At 42.0% G+C, this 23836-nt stretch overlaps 1 protein-coding gene across 1 annotated transcript in view; it reads left to right on the plus strand.

Moving 5' to 3' along the window:
• The window catches only part of LOC135556216 (insulin-like growth factor-binding protein 3), a 72866-nt gene that overhangs the window by 21588 nt on the left and 27442 nt on the right, over positions 1 to 23836 (plus strand). Inside the window, exons 2-3 of the mRNA XM_064989224.1 lie at positions 7502 to 7782; positions 8367 to 8486. Coding sequence (XP_064845296.1) covers positions 7502 to 7782; positions 8367 to 8486 — 401 coding nt within the window. The remainder of the gene's footprint in view (positions 1 to 7501; positions 7783 to 8366; positions 8487 to 23836) is intronic.

The raw sequence follows: 23836 nt of genomic DNA on the forward strand, positions 1-23836 counted from the left end.
GCTAGCCGTGTACCCTCATATCGTCACCGTTCCTCCTGTGCTATATCCACCTGCTTCCATGGCAGGGTCTTGTCCCCTGACATTACCTCCTCCCAGGTCTATGATGTCCTCCACTCCTCTTTCTCCCGGGTCCAAGATGTCCGCTCCTCTTTAGCACACTGCTTGGTCCTTTTTTGGTGGGTTGTTCTGTCACAGTTCTTCATATAGAGGAGACCAAGGCGCAGCGTGGTAAGTGAACATAACTCTTTAATTAAAGAGAGAACACTGAACAGAACTAAACAAAACGAACCGTGATGCAATATGGCTAGTGCAGACAGGCAACTAAACATAGAATAACAACCCACAAAATAACCAAGGAATATGGCTACCTAAATATGGTTCCCAATCAGAGACAACGATAAACAGCTGCCTCTGATTGAGAACCAATCTAGGCAACCATAGACATATTCACCTAGACTAGAAAACCCCTAGACATACAAAAACCCCTAGACAACACAAAACTAAACAAACCACCCTTGTCACATCCTGACCTAACCAAATAATAAAGAAAAAAAGAACTAAGGTCATGGCGTGAGAGTAATAAAAAAAATGTAGCCTGCCCTATACGATATTTCAGAATTTGCAGTCCATCATATTTAGTTTGAGGGAAAAGTCGACGCAAAACATTGTTGAATTAAAAATGTTCGGCTGACAAGTCCACAACAATTTACCATTGTTTTCTCTTTCAGAAACTGACAGTCCCCATTTCAGATCCAGCATAAACTGCTAAAGATTCAAACATTAAGACAGTAAAATAGAGACAGTAAAATACCCCCTTAATAAGAGGAATAAATTATAACAAAATATGTCAAATATTATGTTAAATATTTGATAGTATGGGTAGACTACAGTATTGCTCTGCAATAGGAGCGTGTCATCATTGATTATTTAATCTCAGAACCTATATCAAGGCAGGACATAGAAACCCAATATCTCCAAATTCACCCCATACATCAAATAAAGGCCATTATTGTCACCATAAAAGGTGAATGGAGGGTGTTTTCCAAAGTTTTAATGCTGGTTCACACGTGCACAGTTTTACAGCAGGTCTGATTTATAACTGGAAACATGCACATGTATGGAGTGTTCCAAGTTTATAAATCTCAATATTTTTGTACATACGCAAATTAAGAAATGGCGTACACAGAAATTTAGTGAGAAATCTAGAACTCAACGGTTGATTAGTGGGGTCCTGTGACTGTGAAGTCCTGTGGTTGATGGCTGACCCTGGTCATGTGGTGGATTGTTCGTCCCTTTCCTATATTAGAGACCGGTGTTTATACCCCCCCCACCTCCTCTACCCCTACTCTCTCCCCTTCTGGCCAAGACAGGTGGTCTGGGCTCTCCTCTGCTCTGTCTTTAACGATTTGTCAGGAATCTTTGCCAGAGACATGGTCTATAAATATAAGCGACTAAGTTCCTCTCTTTCTCTCGCTCAACCTCTACCTCTCACTCTGCTTCCCCTTCTGTCTTGCTCTATCACTCTCTCTGCCCCTTGACGTTACTCTACCTCTCCCTAACTCTCTCTCTCTCTCTCTCTCTCTCTCTCTGTCTCTCTCTCTCTCTCTCTCTCTCTCTCTCTGTGTCTGTCTCTCTCTCTCTGTGTGTCTCTCTCTCTCTTGCTGTGAGCCTGCTATGTTCTATAGATAATTGTAGATGTACAGTCGGAAGAGAAAATACACCTTAGCCAAATACATTTAAACTCAGTTTTTCACAATTCCTGACATTTAATCCTAGTAAAAAACTCCCTGACTTAGGTTAGTTAGGGTCACCACTTTATTTTAAGAATGTGAAATGCCAGAATAATAGTAGAGAAAATGATTTATTTCAGCTTTTATTTCCTTCATCACATTCCCAGTGGGTCAGAAGTTTGCATACACTCAAATAGTATTTGGCGGCATTGCCTGTAAATTGTTTAACTTGGGTCGAACGTTTCGGGTATCCTTCCACAAGCTTTCCAGAATAAGTTGAGTGAACTTTGGCCCATTCCTCCTGACAGAGCTGGTCTGAGTCAGGTTTTAAGGCCTCCTTGCTCGCACATACTTTTTCAGGTCTTCCACAAATTTTCTATAGGATTGAGGTCAGGGCTTTTTGATGGCCACTCCAAAACTTTACTTTGTTGTCCTTAGGCCATTTTGCCACAACTTTGGAAGTATGCATGAGGTCATAGTCCATTTGGAAGACCCATTTGCGACCAAGCTTTAACTCACTGACTGATGTCTTGAGAAGTTGCTTCAATATATCCATGTTATTTTCCTCCTCGTGATGCCATCTATTTTGTGAGGTGCACCAATCCTTCTTACAGCAAACCACCCCAACAACATGATGCTGCCAACTCCGTCCTTCACGGTTGGGATGGTGTTCTTCGGCTGACAAGCCTCCCCATTTTTCCTCCAAACATAACGATGGTCATTATGGCCAAACAGTTCTATTTTTGTTTCATCAGACCAGAGGACATTTCTCCAAAAAGTACAATCTTTGTCCTCATGTGCAGTTTCAAACCGTAGTCTGACTTTTTTATGGCGGTTTTGGAGCAGTGGCTTCTTCCTTGCTGGGTGGCCTTTCAGGTTATGTCAATATAGGACTCATTTTGCTGTGGATTTAGATACTTCTGTACCTATTTCCTCCAGCATCTTCACAAGGTCTTTGCTGTTGTTACTGGGATTGATTTGCACTTTTCGCACCGAAGTACATTAATCTCTAAGAGACGGAACATGTCTAGCTCCTGAGCAATATTTTATTTTACCTTTATTTAACTAGGCAAGTCAGTTAAGAACAAATTCTTACTTTCAGTGATGGCCTAGGAACAGTGGGTTAACTGCTTTTTTCAGGAGTAGAACAACAGATTTTTACCTTGTCAGCTCAGGGATTTGATCTTGCAACCTTTCGGTTACTAGTCCAATGCTCTAACCACTAGGCTACCAGCCACCCCGGCTGTGTGGTCCCATGGTGTTTATACTTGCGTACTATTGTTTGTGCAGATGAACGTGGTACCTTCAGGATTTTGGAAATTGCTCCCAGGGTGAACCAGACTTGTGGAGGTCTACAATTGGAGGTATTGGCTGATTTCTTCAGATTTTTCCATGATGTCAGCAAAGAGGCACTCAAATAATGTTAATTAGCCCATCAGAAGCTTCTAAAGCCATGACATAATTTTCTGGAATTTCCCAAGCTGTTTAAGGCACAGTCAACTTAGTGTATGTAATCTTCTGACCCACTGTAATTGTGATACAGTGAATTATAAGTGAAATAATCTGTCTGTAAGCAATTGTTGGAAAAATTACTTGTGTCATGCATAAAGTAGATGTCCTAACCAGATTACTGCACCTGTACACAACTCATCGGTAAATAGCCCATCCAATCTACCTCATCCCCATACTGTATTTATTTATTTATCTTGCTCCTTTGCACCCCAGTATCTCTACTTGCGCATTCATCTTCTGCACACCCTACCATTCCAGTGTCTTATGGCTTGAATCCCATCAACGGGATCGATATGACAACAGCCAGTGAAAGTGCAGGGCGCCAAATAATTAATTAGAATTAAAATTCCTCAAACATAGAAGTATTTTACACTATTTTAAAGATAAACCTGTTGTTAATCCCACCACAGTGTCCGATTTCAAAAAGTATTTACGTCGAAAGCACACCAAACAATTATGTTAGGTCTGCACCTAGTCACAGAAAAACACAGCCATTTTTCCAGCCAAAGAGAGGAGTCACAAAAAGCAGAAATAGAGATAAAATTAATCACTAACCTTTGATGATCTTCATCAGATGACACTCATAAGACTTCATGTTACACAATACATGTATGTTTTGTTCGATAAAGTTCATATTTATATACAAAAATCTGAGTTTACATTGGCACGTTATGTTTAGTAGTTCCAAAACATCCAGTGATTTTGCAGAGAGCCACATCAATTTACAGAAATACTCATAATAAACATTGATAAAAGATTAAACTATTATGCATGGAATTATAGAAACACTTCTCCTTAATGCAACCGCTGTGTCAGATTTCAAAAAGCTTTACCGAAAAAGCACACCATGCAATAATCTGAGTACAGCGCTCAGACAACAAATCAAGCCGTACAGATATCCGCCAAGTTGTGGAGTCAACAGAAGTCAGAAATAACATTATAAACACTTACCTTTGATGATCTTCATCAGAATGCACTCCCAGGAATCCCAGTTCCACAATAAATGTTTGATTTGTTCTATAAAGTCCATCATTTATGTCCAAATACCTCCTTTTTGTTTGCTCATTTGGCCCAGTAATCCAAATGCTTAATGCGCAATCGCTTAGTTCAGACAAAAAGTCCAAAAAGTTATATTACAGTTCATAGAAACATGTCAAACAATGTATAGAATCAATCTTTTGGGTGATTTTATCATAAATCTTCAATAATGTTCCAACTGGAGAATTCCTTTGTCTTTCTTCAGAAATACAATGGAACTCAAGCTAACTCTCACGTGAATGTGCGTGACCAGCTCGTGGCACTCTGCTATACCACTGACTCATCCAGCTCCCATTCCCCCCTCCTTCACAGTAGAAGAATCAAACAAGGTTCTTAAGACTGTTGACATCTAGTGGAAGCCTTAGGAAGTGCATTTTGACCCCATAGACACTGCATATTCGATAGGCAAATAGTTGCTTCTACACCTGCATTGCTTGCTGTTTGGGGTTTTAGGCTGGGTTTCTGTACAGCACTTTGAGATATCAGCTGATGTACGAAGGGCTATATAAATAAATTTGATTTGAAAACTACAAACCTCGGATTTCCCACTTCCTGGTTGGATTTTTCTCAGGTTTTTGCCTGCCGTATGAGTTCAGTTATACTCACAGACATCATTCAAACAGTTTTAGAAACTTCAGTGTGATTTCTATCCAAATCTACTAATAATTTGCATATATTACCAACTGGGCCTGATTAGCAGGCAGTTTACTCTGGGCACCTTATTCATCCACTCTACTCAATACTGCCCCCAGCCATAACAAGTTATTTGCTATTGTTACGTCCGTCATTAGAATGAGACCAAGGTGCAGCGTGGTAGGCTTACATTTTTTCTTTATTTAAAATGACACCGAAAACAACAAAGAAAACGAACGTAAAGCTATATGCAGTGCAGAACGCAACTACACACAAACAAGATTCCCCAACTTAAGGTGGAAAAAAGGGCTGCCTAAGTATGATCCCCAATCAGAGACAACGAATGACAAATGCCTCTGATTGGGAACCATACCCGGCCAACAAAGAAATAGACAAACTAGAATGCCCACCCAAATCACACCCTGACCTAACCAAATAGAGAAATAAAAAGACTCTCTAAGGTCAGGGCGTGACAGCTACAGTGGGGCAAAAATGTATTTAGTCAGCCACCAATTGTGCAAGTTCTCCCACTTAAGAAGATGAGAGAGGTCTGTAATTTTCATCATAAGTACGCTTCAACTATAACAGACAAAATGAGAGAAAAAATTCCAGAAAATCACATTGTAGGATTTTTAATTAATTTATTTGCAAATTATGGTGGAAAAGAAGTATTTGGTCAATAACAAAAGTTTATCTCAATACTTTGTTATATACCATTTGTTGGCAATGACAGAGGTCAAACGTTTTCTGTAAGTCTTCACAATGTTTTCACACACTGTTGCTGGTATTTTGGCCATTCCTCCATGCAGATCTCCTCTAGAGCAGTGATGTTTTGGGGGTGTTGCTGGGCAACATGGACTTTCAACTCCCTCCAAAGATTTTCTATGGGGTTGAGATCTGGAGACTGGCTAAGCCACTCAAGGACCTTGAAATGCTTTGTTGCCCGGGCAGTGTGTTTGGGATAATTGTCATTCTGAAAGACCCAGCCACATTTCATCTTCAATGCCCTTGCTGATGGAAGGAGGTTTTCCCTCAAAATCTGACGATACATGGCCCCATTCATTCTTTCCTTTACACGGATCAGTCATCCTGGTCCCTTTGCAGAAAACAGCCCCAAAGCATGATGTTTCCACCCCCATGCTTCACAGTAGGTATGGTGTTCTTTGGATGCAACTCAGCATTCTTTGTCCTCCAAACACAACTAGTTGAGTTTTTACCAAAAAGTTATATTTTGGTTTCATCTGACCATATGACATTCTCTCAATCTTCTTCTGGATCATCCAAATGCTCTCTAGCAAACTTCAGACGGGCCTGGACATGTACTGGCTTAAGCAGGGGGACACGTCTGGCACTGCAGGATTTGAGTCCCTGGCGGCGTAGTGTGTTACTGATGGTAGGCTTTGTTACTTTGGTCCCAGCTCTCTGCAGGTAATTCACTATGTCCCCCCATGTGCTTCTGGGATTTTTGCTCACCGTTCTTGTGATCATTTTGACTCCACGGGGTGAGATCTTGCGTGGAGCCCCAGATCGAGGGAGATTATCAGTGGTCTTGTATGTCTTCCATTTCCTAATAATGGCTCCCACAGTTGATTTCTTCAAACCAAGCTGCTTACCTATTGCAGATTCAGTCTTCCCAGCCTGGTGCAGGTCTACAATTTTGTTTCTGGTGTCCTTTGACAGCTCTTTGGTCTTGGCCATAGTGGAGTTTGGAGTGTGGTTGTGGACAGGTGTCTTTTATACTGATAACAAGTTCAAACAGGTGCCATTAATACAGGTAATGAGTGGAGGACAGAGGAGCCTCTTAAAGAAGAAGTTACAGGTCTGTGAGAGCCAGAAATCTTGCTTGTTTGTAGGTGACCAAATACTTATTTTCCACCATAATTTGCAAATAAATTCATAAAAAATCCTACAATGTGATTTTCTGGATTTTTTCTCTCATTTTGTCTGTCATAGTTGAAGTGTACCTATGATGAAAAGGACAGGACTCTCATCTTTTTAAGTGGGAGAACTGACTAAACTGACTAAATACTTTTTTGCCCCACTGTATATTGTAATTACTTCGTCACCATGGCCTATTTACTGCCTTACCTCTCTTATCCTACCTCATTTGCACATGCTGTATATACATTTTTCTACTGTATTATTGATTGTATGTTAGTTCAACTCTGTGTTGTTGTATGTGTCGAACTACTTTGCTTTATCTTGGCCAGGTCGCAGTTGCAAATCAGAACTTGTTCTCAACTAGCCTACCTGGTTAAATAAAAGTTAAATAAATACAAATTTATGAAATAACCGACTTTCTAAAACTATAGTTTGTTAATTAACAAGAAATGTGTGGAGTGGTTGAAAAACTAGTTTTAATGAAAGTGTATGTAAACTTCCAACTTCAATTGTATATGTTTAAACTCTGATAGCATCTGAAAGTACCATAATCTCAGTAAAAAAAATCCTCAGGCTAATATAATGGTGTTCCATCTCCTTACCAGTACAAATGTCATATTCTATGACAATCTAACAACACAAATTATCCATCAAGCTTTTTGGACTTAATTTCAAAACTATGACATCATTTCCTGTTGTTTTGACAGAGAACGCAGGCAGGGAGCAGGTGGTGGCGGGGGAAGAGTTGCGTACCAATGTCACCGTGATGACTACCATGGCGGTGGGTGTGGTTGTTGTTGAAGGCGGAGGCGGAGGCGGCAAACACCGAGTGGCGATAGAGGCCAAACCGCCGCTGCAACCCAAGCTGGATGTGATCAAGAAGGAGCAGAATAAGAAGAGCCAGAGCTACAAGATGGAGTCAGGATCTGGGGGAGTCAAAGCCAACATTCCCAGGTTTTCTCTGGAGGACAAGAGGGAGACCGAATATGTAAGTAATGACTCTGTCTAGCAGCATGGATATAGATACTTAACTAATACCTACCACACCTATTTCTCACATACCATACAGAGACCCACCTGTTTACTGACACACACAGACCCTCCCCTCCCTTCATCTATTTACTGACACACACTCATACTTTACTGACACACACTCATTTTAGTACTGTGTTAGTACTGTGTTACTACAGTGTTTGTACTGTGTTAGTACTGTGTTACTACAGTGTTAGTACTGTGTTAGTACTGTGTTACTACAGTGTTACTACAGTGTTTGTACTGTGTTAGTACTGGGTTAGTGCTGTGCTAGTACTGTGTTGCTACAGTGTTAGTACTGTGTTGCTACAGTGTTAGTACTGTGTGTGTACTGTGTTCGTACTGCATTAGTACAGTGCTAGTACTGTGTTAGTGCTGTGTTGCTACAGTGTTTGTACAGTGTTAATACAGTTTTATAGAGGTGTTATGTGCTGTTAGTACAGTGGGAGTACAGTTTTATAGAGGTGTTATATACTGTTAGTACAGTGTTAGTATGGTTATAGTACAGTTCTATTGAGGTGTTGTGTGCTGTGTATGCAGGGCCCATGCAGGAGAGAGATGGAGAGCATTCTGAACAGTCTTAAAATCTCCAATGTGCTCATCCCCAGAGGCGTCCGCATCCCCAACTGTGACAAAAAAGGCTTCTACAAGAAAAAACAAGTGAGTCTCGCTCTGCTTTAAGTATTATACACACACACATTCACTATACAGGCTTCAAAAAGAAACCTCGCCCAGGCCCCCAATGCATTCTTTGACAGTACCTTGACAGAAACAGAAACATCAATAGCATTATCAACATAAATAATAAGCAGGTATTACAGCGACAACTGCACACTGCTGACTCACTACACTCTTACCAATTCTGGGTTTAGAAACATCTTATTATTTGGTTAACCTAGCACTGAGTAAATATTGGCCAGAACACACGCTTAGTTATTTTGACCCAGCCAGTTGGGTTGAGTGAATAACCCAACAAATTGCAATTACCCAAACATGGGTGATTTAACCATCAGTTGTTTTTTTTTTGTTTTTTGTACTGTTATGTTGGGTTGCCTTAGCAGCGGGGTATACACATTTGATCTTAATATGTGATGACTATACAGCAGAACAGCTTAACAGGAATGACATTTACGTTCATGGGTGGCTATCTGAAGGCCACGCCCCAACTAAACTACGCCTCCAGTCTTTTGATCTGACCCACTGGATCATATCTCAATAACCCAGCACCAATAACGCAAAAGTTTTTCAAGAAAACAACCTAGCAGCTAATGACCCAACGCCTGCAACCCAGCAGTTGGGTCAATCAAACAACCCAGCATTTTTTAGAGTGTAGGAACAGCAAGTTCATTTGTTAAAAAACATTTTCAAAAATGTCAACTTGATATCTATCGTTTTCAGCACCACCCCAACATCAACATCAACATAACATGTGAAAATGGTTTTATTCTATGTTTTGTAGTAAAAAGATACAGGAAGATGTGTTTCCAAAGACATCATTGGTATGCATCGTGATTTTACTTTATTATGAGTAGGCGTTGCCTACTAATTGTCTACTAATTGTTTGATGATGTCATTGGGAACACTTATTTTCCTCCATCCTTTTTTTACTACAAAACATTGAAACCATTTCTCACATACAGTATGTTGATGTTGGGGTGGTGCTGAGATGATGAATATTAGGTAGAACATTCTAGAAATGTCCCTTTAAGTGAGTGTGTGTTTGAGAGAGAGGATGTGAGTGTGGTCTGAGCCTGTGTGTGACACTAGATGTGGTGGAGGAGGAGTGTGGCTGGCATGCATCTGGTGGAGAGCAAAGAAAGCAAGTATTTTGGTGAGGGCGATGGGAGGTCTCACTAGAGAAAACACAGAGACTACCACTGGTGTTGTTCTTAATGTCTGTGGCGGGACAGACGTCGGCCACCCATGGTCTATACACCGACGGAGAATATAGGGGGTAGAAATACATCCGATATTTGCAGAATGCTGGGTCTGTATTGGGCATACAATATGCTTCATATCAATTGTAAATACATTACATTTAATGACAATACATATTATTACATAATGTATTATCCATACGAAGAGGATATGATGCAACAGCCTACTGGACGGAGGGAGGGGGGTGGTCCACACACACACACACACCATCCAACTCAGTAAATACCCCTATCATCCCACTTCCCAGGGGCAGAAGGTCTGACAAATGGTCTCTGACGATTCTGAGAAATGGAATGAGTCATATTATAACCCCCTTTAACATCACCGTGGCTCAGAGACCATTGGAACGCACCACACGCACATACAGTTGTGGCCAAAAGTTTTGAGAATGACACAAATATAATTTTCACAAAGTCTGCTGCCTCAGTGTCTTTAGATATTTTTGTCAGATGTTACTATGGAATTATGAAGTATAATTGCAAGCATTTCATGAGTGTCAAAGGCTTTTATTGACAATTACATAAAGTTGATGCAAAGAGTCAATATTTGTAGTGTTGACCCTTCTTTTTCAAGACCTCTGCAATCCGCCCTGACATGCTGTCAATTAACTTCTGGGCCACATCCTGACTGATGGTAGCCCATTCTTGCATAACCAATGCTTGGAGTTTGTCAGAATTTGCTGGTTTTTGTTTGTCCAACCACCTCTTGAGGATTCACCACAAGTTCTCAATGGGATTAAGGTCTGGGGGGTTTCCTGGCCATAGACCCAAAATATCGATGTTTTGTTCCCCGAGCCACTTAGTTATCACTTTTGCCTTATGGCAAGGTGCTCCATCATGCTGGAAAAGGCATTGTTCATCACCATACTGTTCCTGGATGGTTGGGAGAAGTTGCTCTCGGAGGATGTGTTGGTACCATTCTTTATTCTTGGCTGTGTTCTTAGGCAAAATTATGAGTGAGCCCACTCCCTTGGCTGAGAAGCAACCCCACACATGAATGGTCTCAGGATGCTTTACTGTTGGCATGACACTGGACTGATGGTAGCGCTCACCTTGTTTTCTCCGGACAAGCTTTTTTCCGGATGCCCCAAATAATCGGAAAAGGGATTCATCAGAGAAAATGACTTTACCCCAGTCCTCAGCAATCCCTGTACCTTTTGCAGAATATCAGTCTGTCCCTGATGTTTTTCCTGGAGAGAAGTGGCTTCTTTGCCACCCTTCTTGACACCAGGCCATCCTCCAAAAGATTTTGCCTCACTGTGCGTGCAGATGCACTCACACCTGCCTGCTGCCATTCCTGAGCAAGCTCTGTACTGGTGGTGCCTTGATCCCGCAGCTGAATCAACTTTAGGAGATGTCCTGGCGCTTGCTGGACTTTCTTGGGTGCCCTGAAGCCTTCTTCACATTGAAGTTCTTGATGATCCGATGAATGGTTGATTTAGGTGCAAATCTTACTGGCAGCAATATCCTTGCCTGTGAAGCCCTTTTTGTGCAAAGCAATGATGACGGCACGTGTTTCCTTGCAGGTAACCATGGTTGATAGAGGAAGAACAATGATTCCAAGCACCACCCTCCTTTTGAAGCTTACAGTCTGTTATTCAAACTCAATCAGCATAACAGAGTGATCTCCAGCCTTGTCCTCGTCAATACTCACACCTGTGTTTACGAGAGAATCACTGACATGATGTCAGCTGGTCCTTTTGTAGCAGGGCTGAAATGCAGTGGAAATGTTTTTGGGGGATTTAGTTCATTTGCATGGCAAAGAGGGACTTTGCAATTCATCTGATCACTCTTCATAACATTCTGGAGTATATGCAAATTGCCATCATACAAACTGAGGCAGCAGACTTTGTGAAAATTAATATATGTCATTCTCAATACTTTTGGCCACGACTGTACACATGCCCGCACATATATACATGTACAAGGGCATACACACACACACACACACACACACACACACACACACACACACACACACACACACACACACACACACACACACACACACACACACACACACTGTACATGCAGTGACATGTATAACAGCTGGATATATGAATTGATTCCGATGCTCAGTATATATCTGGTTTGGTTGGAGAGAGTGTGGTTAGATTGGGGCTGTAGCCACTATGGCAGTAACTAGTAAGTAAGGAGCACATACAGAAATTTAGGAGCACAATGAAAGTATTTGAGGAAGACTGCTCAATATACTAAATATTCACTTACGTGAGACAAAAAATGTTTAGCTGCCCCTTTAATGGGCGGGCCGTTACCATTGTAACGGTGGGACTTGCATGTCTGTCTGTTAGTGATGTGAAGTTTGACTCTTTTTACTGACAAGTTCAGTTTTCGACTCGGTTAGTCAATAGAACAAACCTTTCGACTCATTTCGTTCATTTGGGTAAGTAATGCCCAGAGCACGCAGGACCCCCTATCAGCGAATGATGATCTGAAAACTCTATAGAGTCATGATTCTACAAGCCTCTCGTTCACGTTGTTCATTATAGGGGCTTATTAGAGCTGTCATTTGTGACTGAGACAAGTGTAAAAGTGTGCTTTAAACAATGTAGTCCACATTTGTTGATTGCTAGGCATACAAATACGATTATTTCTTGATGTATTTGAAAGGAGGTTTAGTTGTGGCCGCAACTGGACTATATTGTGAACGACTGTTGGAGGATTGCTTGACTGCCATGAGGGTGATAAGCAAAATATAGTTCACCAACTTCAGCCCCCCAAATGATTAATTCTTAAGTTCGAGTTTATTGGGCAGAGTCTGTTTATGTTTTGGTTGTACAAAACTGTGTCCATCTTAACATTCAATAATCAATGAATTGCATTCATTCTTGCACCATGAGATCAATTATCAGTTCTAAACATGTATTTTTCTTCTCTATGCTGCCTGCAGCATGATCCGTTTTCCTGCGGGCATATATGACAGACAGTCGGAGCACGTCTCTGGAGCTGCTGAGCCAGAGGAGCATGTATCAATCCTGCTGTACAACTAAAATAAACCAGTCACTGACACTCTAGTCAGTAAAAATAGTAATTGAAAAGATCGAATCGTTCGCGAACTTCACATCACTACTGAGAGATGATATTCTCCAATGTCTCTCTCCGTTAGCAGTTGAGCGCAAACTAACATTGAAAAACCACCTAGCGTGTTAACAAAACAATGTACATAGTCAAGAGGACAAATTCACACTTGAGTAGACTTTTGTGTAAATTTGACCAACTTCTATGCCTGTGCGCTTCTAAAACTGAATCTTTCAGCACTTCACTCACGGTGCACAAAGCCCCCCAGCAACTGTTGATGCTCGAGGTGGGACAGCTATATTGGAATCGTAGTTATTTGTGTGATTAGCTAACACCTATGAAGCAAAATGGCAGAAATACTATGAAAATATCTAATAGCAATCGTTTTTGCTATAAATCACAACTTGCACATGTGCTCAAACTTTACTTTCTCAGTTCAAACAGGTCTATTTTAGGTGCATAAGCATGTAAAATAGTCTTACTGTAGAGCCCTGCTAAGAGCACTATGTGGCCTGGTCTCTCTCTGTCTCCCATGGTCTCTCTGTAGCTTCTATAGCCTGGCCTCTCTGTCTGTTAACCTTTGTCCTACTAAGATGTTCTCTTAGAAACATGTGTCCCTCAGATGACTGGGTGGGAGTTTATATGAATCTGTAAATGTTAAGTCAAGCTCCAGCTCCTGCCCCCCTCAGTGTGGATAGATAGAGGGGAGTAGGGATTAGGGGGTAGTGCTAGAGGCACGGGCGAGCCGGCAGGGGTGTTGTGGTATACCAATCGAGGGGAATGTGCGGTCATGGTGTGTTCCAGACATTTAAGACCGGAAAATACAGTGAAGAGGAGACCGTGTGAACAGTCTAGACTGGGGTGACAATACTGAGAGAAGGAGAAAGGAGGGGGGGTTTAGAAAGAATGGGAAGAGAGGAATGGAAAGAAGGAAGGAGGGAGGGAGTAGAGTCATGGAAGTGTGTGTGTGTGTGTGTGTGTGTGTGTGTGTGTGTGTGTGTGTGTGTGTGTGTGTGTGTGTGTGTGTGTGTGTGTGTGTGTGTGTGTGTGTGTGTGTGTGTGTGTGTGTGTGTGTGTGTGTGTGTGTGTGTGTGTGAGGGTCAGCTGTTTGTTCACCAGCACCCAACCGCAATTGCTAATAACCCATCTGCAACCACCTGACTATACAGTGCATTCGGAAAGTATTCAGACACCTTGACTTTTTCCACATTTTGTTACATTACAGCCTTATTTTAATATTGATTAAATAAATGTTTTGTAAACGGCTGATTTCTAATGGAATATCTAAATAGGCATACAAAGGCCCATTAACAGGAACCATCACTATTGTGTTCCAATTGGCACGTTGTGTTAGCTGATCCAAGTTTATCATTTTAAAAGGCTAATTGATCATTAGAAAACCCTTTTGCAATTATGTTAGCACAGCTGAAAACTGTTGTCCTGATTAAAAAAGCAATAAAACTGGCCTTCTTTAGACTAGTTGAGTATCTGGAGCATCAGTATTTGTGGGTTCGATTGCAGGCTCAAAATGTCCAGAAACAAAGACCTTTCTTCTGAAACTCGTCAGTCTATTCTTGTTCTGAGAAATTTAGGCTATTCCATGCGAGAAATTGCCAAGAAACTGAAGATCTGGTGCAATGCTGTGTACTACCTTCACAGAACAGCTCAAACTGGCCCTAACCAGAATTGAAAGAGGAGTGGGAGGCCCCGGTGAACAACTGAGCAAGAGGACAAGTACATTAGAGTGTCTAGTTTGAGAAACAGTCGCCTCACAAGTCCTCAACTGGCAGCTTAATTACATAGTACCCGCAAAACATCAGTCTCAACATTAACAGTGAAGAGGCGACTCCAGGATGCTGGCATTCTAGGCAGACTTCTTCTGTCCCCGGTGTGTCTTCTTTTGCCCATCTTAATCTTTTATTTTTATTGGCCAGTATGAGATATGGCTTTTTCTTTGCAACTCTGCCTAGAAGGCCAGCATCCCGGAGTCGCCTCTTCACTGTTGACGTTGAGACTGGTGTTTTACGGGTTCTATTTAATGAAGCGGCCAGTTGAGGACTTGTGAGGCGACTGTTTCTCAAACCGGAAAGGTGGCCAAAGGAAGAATTGGCTTTGGGGGTGACCAGTGAGATATACCTGCTGGAGCACGTGCTATGGGTGGGTGGTGCTATGGTGGCCAGTGAGCTAAGATAAGGCAGGGCTTTACCTAGCAGAGACTTGTAGATGACCTGGAGCCAGTGGGTTTGGCGACGAGTATGAAGCAAGGGCCAGCCAACGAGAGCGTACAGGTCGCAGTGGTAGGTAGTATATGGGACTTTGGTGACAAAACGGATGGCACTGTGGTAGACTGCATCCAATTTGTTGAGTAGAGTGTTGGAGGCTATTTTGTAAATGACATCGCCGAAGTCAAGGATCAGTAGGATGGTCAGTTTTACGAAGGTATGTTTGGCAGCATGAGTGAAGGATGCTTTGTTGTGAAATAGGAAGCTGATTCTAGATTTAATTTTGGATTGGAGATGTTTAATGTGAAACTTGAAGGAGAGTTTACAGTCTATACAGACACCTTGGTATTTGTAGTTGTCCACATATTCTAAGTCAGAACCATCCAGAGTAGTGATGCTGGACGGGCGGGCAGGTGCGGGCAGCGATCGGTTGAAGAGTATGCCAGGCCAGGTCGATTAGAAAGGCCTGCTCGCTGAAGTGTTTTAGGAAGCGTTTGACAGTGATGAAGGGTGGTCGTTTGACCCCAGACCCATTACGGATGCAGGCAATGAGGCAGTAATTGTTGAGATCTTGGTTGAAAACTTCAGAGGTATATTTAGAGGGCTAGTTGGTCAGGATGATATCTATGAGGGTGCCCGTATTTACGGATTTGGCGTTTTACCTGGTGGGTTCATTGATCATTTCTGTGAGATTGAGGTCATCAAGCTTAGATTGTAGGATGGCCGGGGTGTTAAGCATGTCACTGTTTACCTAGCAGTCACCTAGCAGCACGAGCTCTGAGGATGGATGTGGGGCAATCAATTCACATATGGTGTCCAGGGCACAGCTGGGGGCAGAGGGTGGCATATAGCAAGCAGCAACAGTGAGAGACTTGTTTCTGGAAAGATGGATTTTTAAAAGTAGTATAAGGTCTCACAGTTGACAATGCATGTCAGAGCAAAAACCAATCCATTAGGTTGAAGGAACTGTATGTAGAGGTCAGAGACAAGATTGTATCGAGGTAGGGATCTGGGGAAGGTTACCAAAACATTTTTGCAGCATTAAAGATCCCCAAGAACACACTGGCCTCCATCATTCTTAAAAGGAAGAAGTTTGGAACCAGACTCTTCCTAGAGCTGATCGCCCAACCAAACTGAGATATTGTGAGGAAGGGCCTTGGTTAGGTTACAACGAACCTGATGGTCACTCTTGACAGACCTCCAGAGTTCCTCTGTGGAGATGGGAGAACCTTCTAGAAGGACAACCAGCTCTGCAGCACTACACCAACCAGGCCTTTATGGTAGAATGGCCAGACGGATGCCACTCCTCAGTAAAAGGCACATGACAGCCTGCTTGGAGTTTGCCAAAAGGCACCTAAAGACTCTCAGAACACGAGAAACAAGATTCTCTGGTCTAATGAAACTAAGATTGAACACTTTGGCCTGAATGCCAAGCATCACTTCTGGAGGAAACCTGGCAACATCCCTACGGTGAAGCATGGAGTCATGCTGTGGGGATCTTTTTCATGGACTGGGAGACAAGGCAGGATCGGGGGAAAGATATGTGGAGCAATGTACAGAGAGATCCTTGATGAAAACCTGCTCCAGAGCGCTCATGACCTCAGACTCGGGTGAAGATTCACCTTCCAACAGGAAAATGACCCTAAGCACACAGCCAAGACAACGCAAAACTGGCTTCGGGACAAGTCTCTGAATGTCCTTGAGTGGCCCAGCCAGACCCCGAACTTGAACCCGATCTAACATCTCTGGAGAAACCTGAAAGTAGCTGTGCAGCAATGCTCCCCATCCAACCTGACAGCACTTGAGAGGATCTTCAGAGAAGAATGGGTGAAACTCCCCAAATACAGGTGTGCCAAGCTTGTAGCGTCATACGCAAGAAGGCTCAAGTCTGTAATCGCTGCCAAAGGTGCTTGAACAAAGTAATGAATAAAGGGTCTGAATACTTATGTAAATGTGATATTTCAGTTTTTTATTTGTAATAGACTTGCAATAAAACTGTTTTTTCTTTGTCATTATGGGGGTATTGTGTGTAAATTGATGAGGAAATAAACACAATATAATCAATTTTAAAATACGGCTGTGACATAACAAGATGTGGAAAAGTCTAGTTGCCTGAATACTTTCCAAATGCACATGTATGTGATGAAGTAGAAATCTGAGGCCCGCACCCAACCCAAACCCGCTAATATAGAAAATGTGCAGTAGGGTACAGTCAAAGACTGCGGAACAATTTTTTGACAGGGGGTGCAGGATTTATTTTGCCCGATTAAGTTTTTGCTTTTAATTTTCAACATTTTTGTAGGCTATTTGTTAGTCAACTTGTCTATAATTAGATATGTGCCGCTTCTCTTCTGTCATTATATGTTGCCCTAGAAGACTAAATAATCCCTTGCTCACCAGATGAATAGAATGAATGTTTCAATGTAGTTGACATCAGTAAAGTTTATCTGTTATCGTCTTTCGCAGAGCAGATGTTTGGGACTGGGGAGAAAATGCAATAACATTTTTTAAAAAAGTCAAAGATTGTCTCTGAAAAATGTCCACGAGTTGTAAGGAAATAGAAAGCTGTGAAAACGACCCAACATGTTTCTGATAAGATTGCAGTTTGGCTTGGAGGCTTATTTTAAGTGGTTGAAATACAATCAGCGTTTATGACGCTGATAAGACTGCACCTCTACAGACGGTATCGGACTGAGCGTTCGCATTCTCTCAAGATGCTGAAAGAAAGAAATCATATCTTTCCACTTCTGTTCTCCAGTCAACATTTTTCTAACATTTGGCGTATCATTTTACTGCAAGAAATGCTTAATTCTGTAGGAGTTAATATTACGTCTATGTGAGAGGTTATAGACCTACAGTCAGATTTCAGTTTCCATTTAACCCATCTGAACAGAAGGCTACAGTTCCCTTGAACGTCCCTATTTGAAGTCCAAGTCTTGTGACTGTGGAATATGTATAGCGCCTCACATTCATCACACAACACAGCCAACACTGCCATCATCCTCTTTTACCACTTCACCAAATCTTTCCTGAACATTACTTTTCTGGAATTACTTTTCTCCCTTCGCTTTATTTTCAACTCTCCGTTTCGCAACTTTTCTCTTCTTAAATTATACTCTGACGTTATCCTTTTTGCCTACATGGATCACGCTAACGTTTTCTGGCTGTTCACAAAAGCATTTGGCGATTGGTTTGTAGGCTATTTGGTGCGTGTACAGTTAGGCCCTTAAGCTTACACACTAATGCCAGATAGCCTAAAATACCTCAATGTAGCCTATAGATATATATTGCACAAGAATGATACACTATATATACAAAAGTATTTGGACACCCCTTCAAATGAGTGGATTCGGCTATTTCAGTCACACCATTTGGTGACAGGTGTATAAAATCAAGCACACCGCCATGCAATCTCCATAGACAAACAATGCCAGTGGAATGTCCTTACTGACGATGTCAATGACTTTCAAAGTGGCACCTGTCGTAGGATGCCACCTTTCCAACAAGTCAGTTTGTAAAATTTCTGCCCTGCTAGAGCTGCCCGGTCAACTGTACAGTACATTATTGACCTGGATCTCCCTGCCTCTTCATGTTAGAACCTCACAATCCATATACATATTCAAGTCCACACTAAATATACACCTCTTCACGCAGGCCTACCCAGATTCACTGTTGTCTTAGCTTATTCTCTGTGTAGTTCTTTTCCTTGGTTAGTCTGTCATCATGTTTAGTGGTCTCCATGGTTAGTCTATCATCATGTTTAATGGTCTCCATGGTTAGCCTGTCATGTGTAGTGGTCTAGTTGGTTAGTCTGACATCATGTTTTGTGGACTCCATGGTTAACCTGTCATGTGTAGTGGTCTATTTGGTTAATCTGACATCATGTTTAATGGTCTCCATGGTTAGCCTGTCATGTGTAGTGGTCTATTTGGTTAGTCTGACATCATGTTTAGTGGTCTCCATGGTTAGCCTGTCATCATGTTGTTAAAGGAATTTCTAAATTCCTTTGTATTGTTTCCCAATCAGAATTAATTACTCTGTCAATGCATTCTATGGGATTGTAAGACCCATATCTTTATAAGAATGGACGGAGCCCCGGTCTTAAAAGTCAGGTAGCAGCATTTAATTCAAGAGAGTACTGGTATATACACATTTTTCCACAGGTTATAAACTGAAAATGACGTCAGCGTTTTCTAAAGGATCTATTTCTTCATGACACCGGTAGAGAGGCCCTATAGTTCTCGAGCCTTCCCTCCTCGCCTGAGGCCAAGGTCAATTCATCAGTGTAGATAGCATTCTAGACAGTCTAGAGATAGTCCGTCCCTGCCCTCTGGAGATAGTTCATTCATTTGTACCAAGGCACTGTTCTAAACTCCTGACTATATTATATACAATTGGGAATGGGAGCAAGAGAGAAAATTCATATATGTACAGTACACAATAACATTTTGACTAGTCAGTGCTGATTGAAATGTATACATAATTAGTCATCATTGATAAAAAATTCCCTTAACACATGTGCAGTGGTCTAGTTGGTTAGTCTGACATCATGTTTTGTGGTCTCCATGGTTAACCTGTCATCATGTGTAGTGGTCTCCATGGTTAACCTGTCATCATGTGTAGTGGTCTCCTTGGTTAGTCTGTCATCATGTGTAGTGGTCTCCTTGGTTAGTCTGTCATCATGTGTAGCAGTCTCCTTGGTTAGCCTGTCATCATGTGTAGTGGTCTCCTTGGTTAGCCTGTCATCATGTGTAGTGGTCTCCTTGGTTAGTCTGTCATCATGTGTAGTGGTCTCCATGGTTAGTCTGTCATCATGTGTAGTGGTCTCCTTGGTTAGTCTGTCATCATGTGTAGTGGTTTCCTTGGTTAGTCTGTCATCATGTGTAGTGGTCTCCTTGGTTAGCCTGTCATCATGTGTAGTGGTCTCCTTGGTTAGCCTGTCATCATGTGTAGTGGTCTCCTTGGTTAGTCTGTCATCATGTGTAGTGGTCTCCTTGGTTAGTCTGTCATCATGTGTAGTGGTCTCCTTGGTTAGTCTGTCATCATGTGTAGAGGTCTCCTTGGTTAGTCTGTCATCATGTGTAGTTGTCTCCATCGTTAGTCTGTCATCATGTGTAGTGGTCTCCTTGGTTAGTCTGTGCTTATGTTTAGGGTACTTTTATATACTTACTTATTTTAATGTGTGATTGTATTGCTTTTCATCCTACTGATTTTCTTCTGTATGTAAAGTGACATGAAAATTGCTTAAATAAAATCTATTATTATTATTATAATTAACAGAGAGAGAGAGAGAGAGAGAGAGAGAGCTGCTGCCCCTTGGCCATGCATTCTGATGCACAGGGAATCATTCAACAGGTGGGGTAGGAAAGGACGAGGAGAAAAAAGCATTTGTGATAGAGAGAGATACATAGCAAAAGGACATCGACAGATAAAACAGAAATCATATAATTTACATAAGTATTCAGACCCTTTACTCAGTACTTTGTTGAAGGAGCTTTGGTAGCAATTAAAGCCTTGAGTCTTCTTGGGTATTACGCTACAAGCTTGACACACCTGTATTTGGGCAGTTTATCCCGTTCTTCTCTGCAGATCCTCTCAAGGTCTGTCAGGTTGGATGGGGAGCGTTGCTGCACAGCTATTGTCTGGTCTCTCCAGAGATGTTTGATCGAATTCAAGTCCGGGCTCTGGCTGGGCCACTCAAGGACATTCAGAAACTTGTCCTGAAGCCACTCCTATGTTTTCTTGGCTGTGTGCTTATTGTTGTTGTCCTGTTGGAAGGTGAACCTTCGCCCCTGTGTGGACTCCATCAAGTTGTAGAAACATCTCAAGGATGATCAATGGAAACAGAATGCACCTGAGCTCAATTTCGTGTCTCATAGTAAAATGTCTGAATACTTATGTAAATAAGGTATTTCTGTTTTCTAAAAAACGTTTTGTTTCTTTGTCATTGTGGGGTATTGTGTGTAGATTGATGACAAAATGTTTTTATGTAATACATTTTAGAATAAGGCTGTAACGTAACAAAATGTTTAAAATGGTAAGGGGTCGGAATACTTTCCGAATGCACTGTAGCATACTAGCCCCATTTCCCACATTGCCTGAAATAAGCCTGGGACATACTTTCTCCTTCTCACTGAGGTCGATGGTGCATGAAGATCTCCACAGGGTTGAATCCTCAGGGTAAATTTTAACAATCAAATCGTGTAGTTGAGGGTCATACCCTAATTCTTTAGGAAATCATCAACAGCCCTCCTCCACATACCAATTAGGGGTAAATTGGTCATACTGGTCTATAACGCACACATGAAGGGTCTATTTATGAATTATATGCAGTCAAAGTAAAGTCTAACATATTTAGAAAGCATTTATAGCTAAGTACTTTATGGTAATTAACTGTGCAGTTTGTCATGTGATCTACAGTACATTGTATTTACATTGGCACGTTAGAAACTTTTTTAAACTCAACAAATTAACAGACAGAAACCAGTTGCTTTAATTTTGACTGCAGAGAAGAGGTGAGAGGTTCGTCTGACATCACTTCTGGGTGACAGCCAAGTGTTCTTCTGGCTTCTTATTAGCTATTTGTGTTATTTTACATGTGCGAACGTACAATGTCAGTCATGAAATAGTGAACAAAAAGGTTATCTAAATGTTTAATTCATTTTTTGACGATTTTTGTTGACCCTAGACGTCACCAGGAAGTGACATTTCAGAGACCTCTCACCTCGCGTATTCTCTTCCAGTGTATTCAAAATGTAAAGCTCCATGCTATCCGGGATCCTTGGGACGACCCTACAACATTTGAATCTGAAAAGAATACTAAACACAACATGTAACATGTTGGTCCCGTGTTTCATGACCTGAAATAAAAGATCTCTGACGTTTTCCATATACACAAGAAGCTTATTTCTCTCAAATTTTGGGCACAAATTTGTTTACATCCCTGTTGGTGAGCATTTCTACTTTGCCAAGGTAATTCATCCAACTGATAGGTGTGGCATATCAAGAATGTCCACCACAGCAGTTGCCAGCAAATGTAATATTTATTTCTGTATCATAAAATGTCTTCAACAAAATTTTTGAGAATTTGGCAGTATGTCCAACCGGCCTCACAACCGCAGACTACATGTAACCACGCCAGACCAGGACCTCCACATCCGGCTTCTTCCCCTGCAGGATCGTCTGAGACCAGTCACCCGGACAGCTGGCACTAAGACTGCACTCAGCTGTATAAGGCCATAAGAAAACATGAAAAGACTGGGGATATTAATATAGGAAAACTTTCAAAGGTTTTACTTCATTTCAACCAGCATGTCACATGTAAATACAGAGAAAAAAAACTTTACTCCACACACAGAGATGCAAACAAAGCTATCCGTTGCCAGCAAATTTGGCAAATCAGACCATAATTCTATCCTCCTGATTCCTGCTTACAAGCAAAAACTAAAGCAAGAAGTACCAATACATAAATGGTCAGCTATTGCAGATGTTCAGCTACAGGACTGTTTTGTTAACACAGACTGGATTATGTTCAGGGAATTATCTGATGGCATTGAGGAGTACACCACATCAGTCACCGGCTTCATCAATATGTGTATTGATGATGTCGTCCCCACAGTGACTGTACGTACATACCCCAACCAGAAGGCATGGATTGCAGTCAACATCCACACTGAGCTAAAGGGTAGAGCTGCCGCTTTCAAGGAGCGGGACTCTAACCCGGACGCTTATAAGAAATCCTGCTAATCCCTCCGACGAACCATCAAACAGGCAAAGTGGACTAAAATGTAATCCTACTACACTGGCTCTGATACTCGTCAGATGTGACAGGGCTTGCAAACTATTATGGACTACAAAGGGAAGCTCAGCCACGACCTGCCCAGATGAGCTAAATGACTTCAATGCTCACTTCGAGGAAAACAACACTGAAGCATGCATGAGAGCACCAGCTGTTCAGGACAACTGTGTGATCATGCTCGCTGTAGCCGATGTAAGACGGTCAAGGTCAATATTCCCAAAGCCGCAGTGCCAGACGGATTACCAGGAAGTGTACTCCGAACATGCACTGACCAACTGGCAAGTGTCTTCACTGCCATTTTCAACCTGTCCCTGATTGTTTTTTAATACCTACAGGTTTCAAGCAGACCACCATAGTCCGTGTGTCCAAGAACACCAAGGTAACCTGCCTAAATGACTACTGTCCCACAGCACTTACGTACTGTATGTAGCCATGAAGTGCTTTGAAAGGCTGGTCATGGCTCACATCAACACCCTCATCCCATAAACTCTAGACCCACTCCAATGTGCATACCACCCCAACAGATCCACAGATAATGCAATCGCTATTGATCTCCCCACTGCCCTTTCCCACCAGTACAAAAGGAACACCTACAGTGAGGGAAAAAAGTATTTGATCCCCTGCTGATTTTGTACTTTTGCCCACTGACAAAGAATTGATCAGTCTATACACCTATGTGAGAATGCTGTTCATCGACTACAGCTCGGCATTCAACACCATAGTACCCTCCAAGCTCGTCATCAAGCTCGAGACCCTGGGTCTCGACCCCCCGCCCTGTGCAACTGGGTACTGGACTTCCTGACGGGCCGCCCCCAGGTGGTGAGGGTAGGTAACAACATCTCCTCCCCGCTGATCCTCAACACTGGGGCCCCACAAGGGTGCGTTCTGAGCCCTCTCCTGTACTCCCTGTTCACCCACGACTGCGTGGCCACGCACGCCTCCAACTCAATCATCAAGTTTGCGGACGACACAACAGTGGTAGGCTTGATTACCAACAACGACGAGACGGCCTAC

This window comes from Oncorhynchus masou, chromosome 15, assembly GCF_036934945.1.
Source record: "Oncorhynchus masou masou isolate Uvic2021 chromosome 15, UVic_Omas_1.1, whole genome shotgun sequence".
NCBI classification, from domain to species: Eukaryota; Metazoa; Chordata; class Actinopteri; order Salmoniformes; family Salmonidae; genus Oncorhynchus; species Oncorhynchus masou.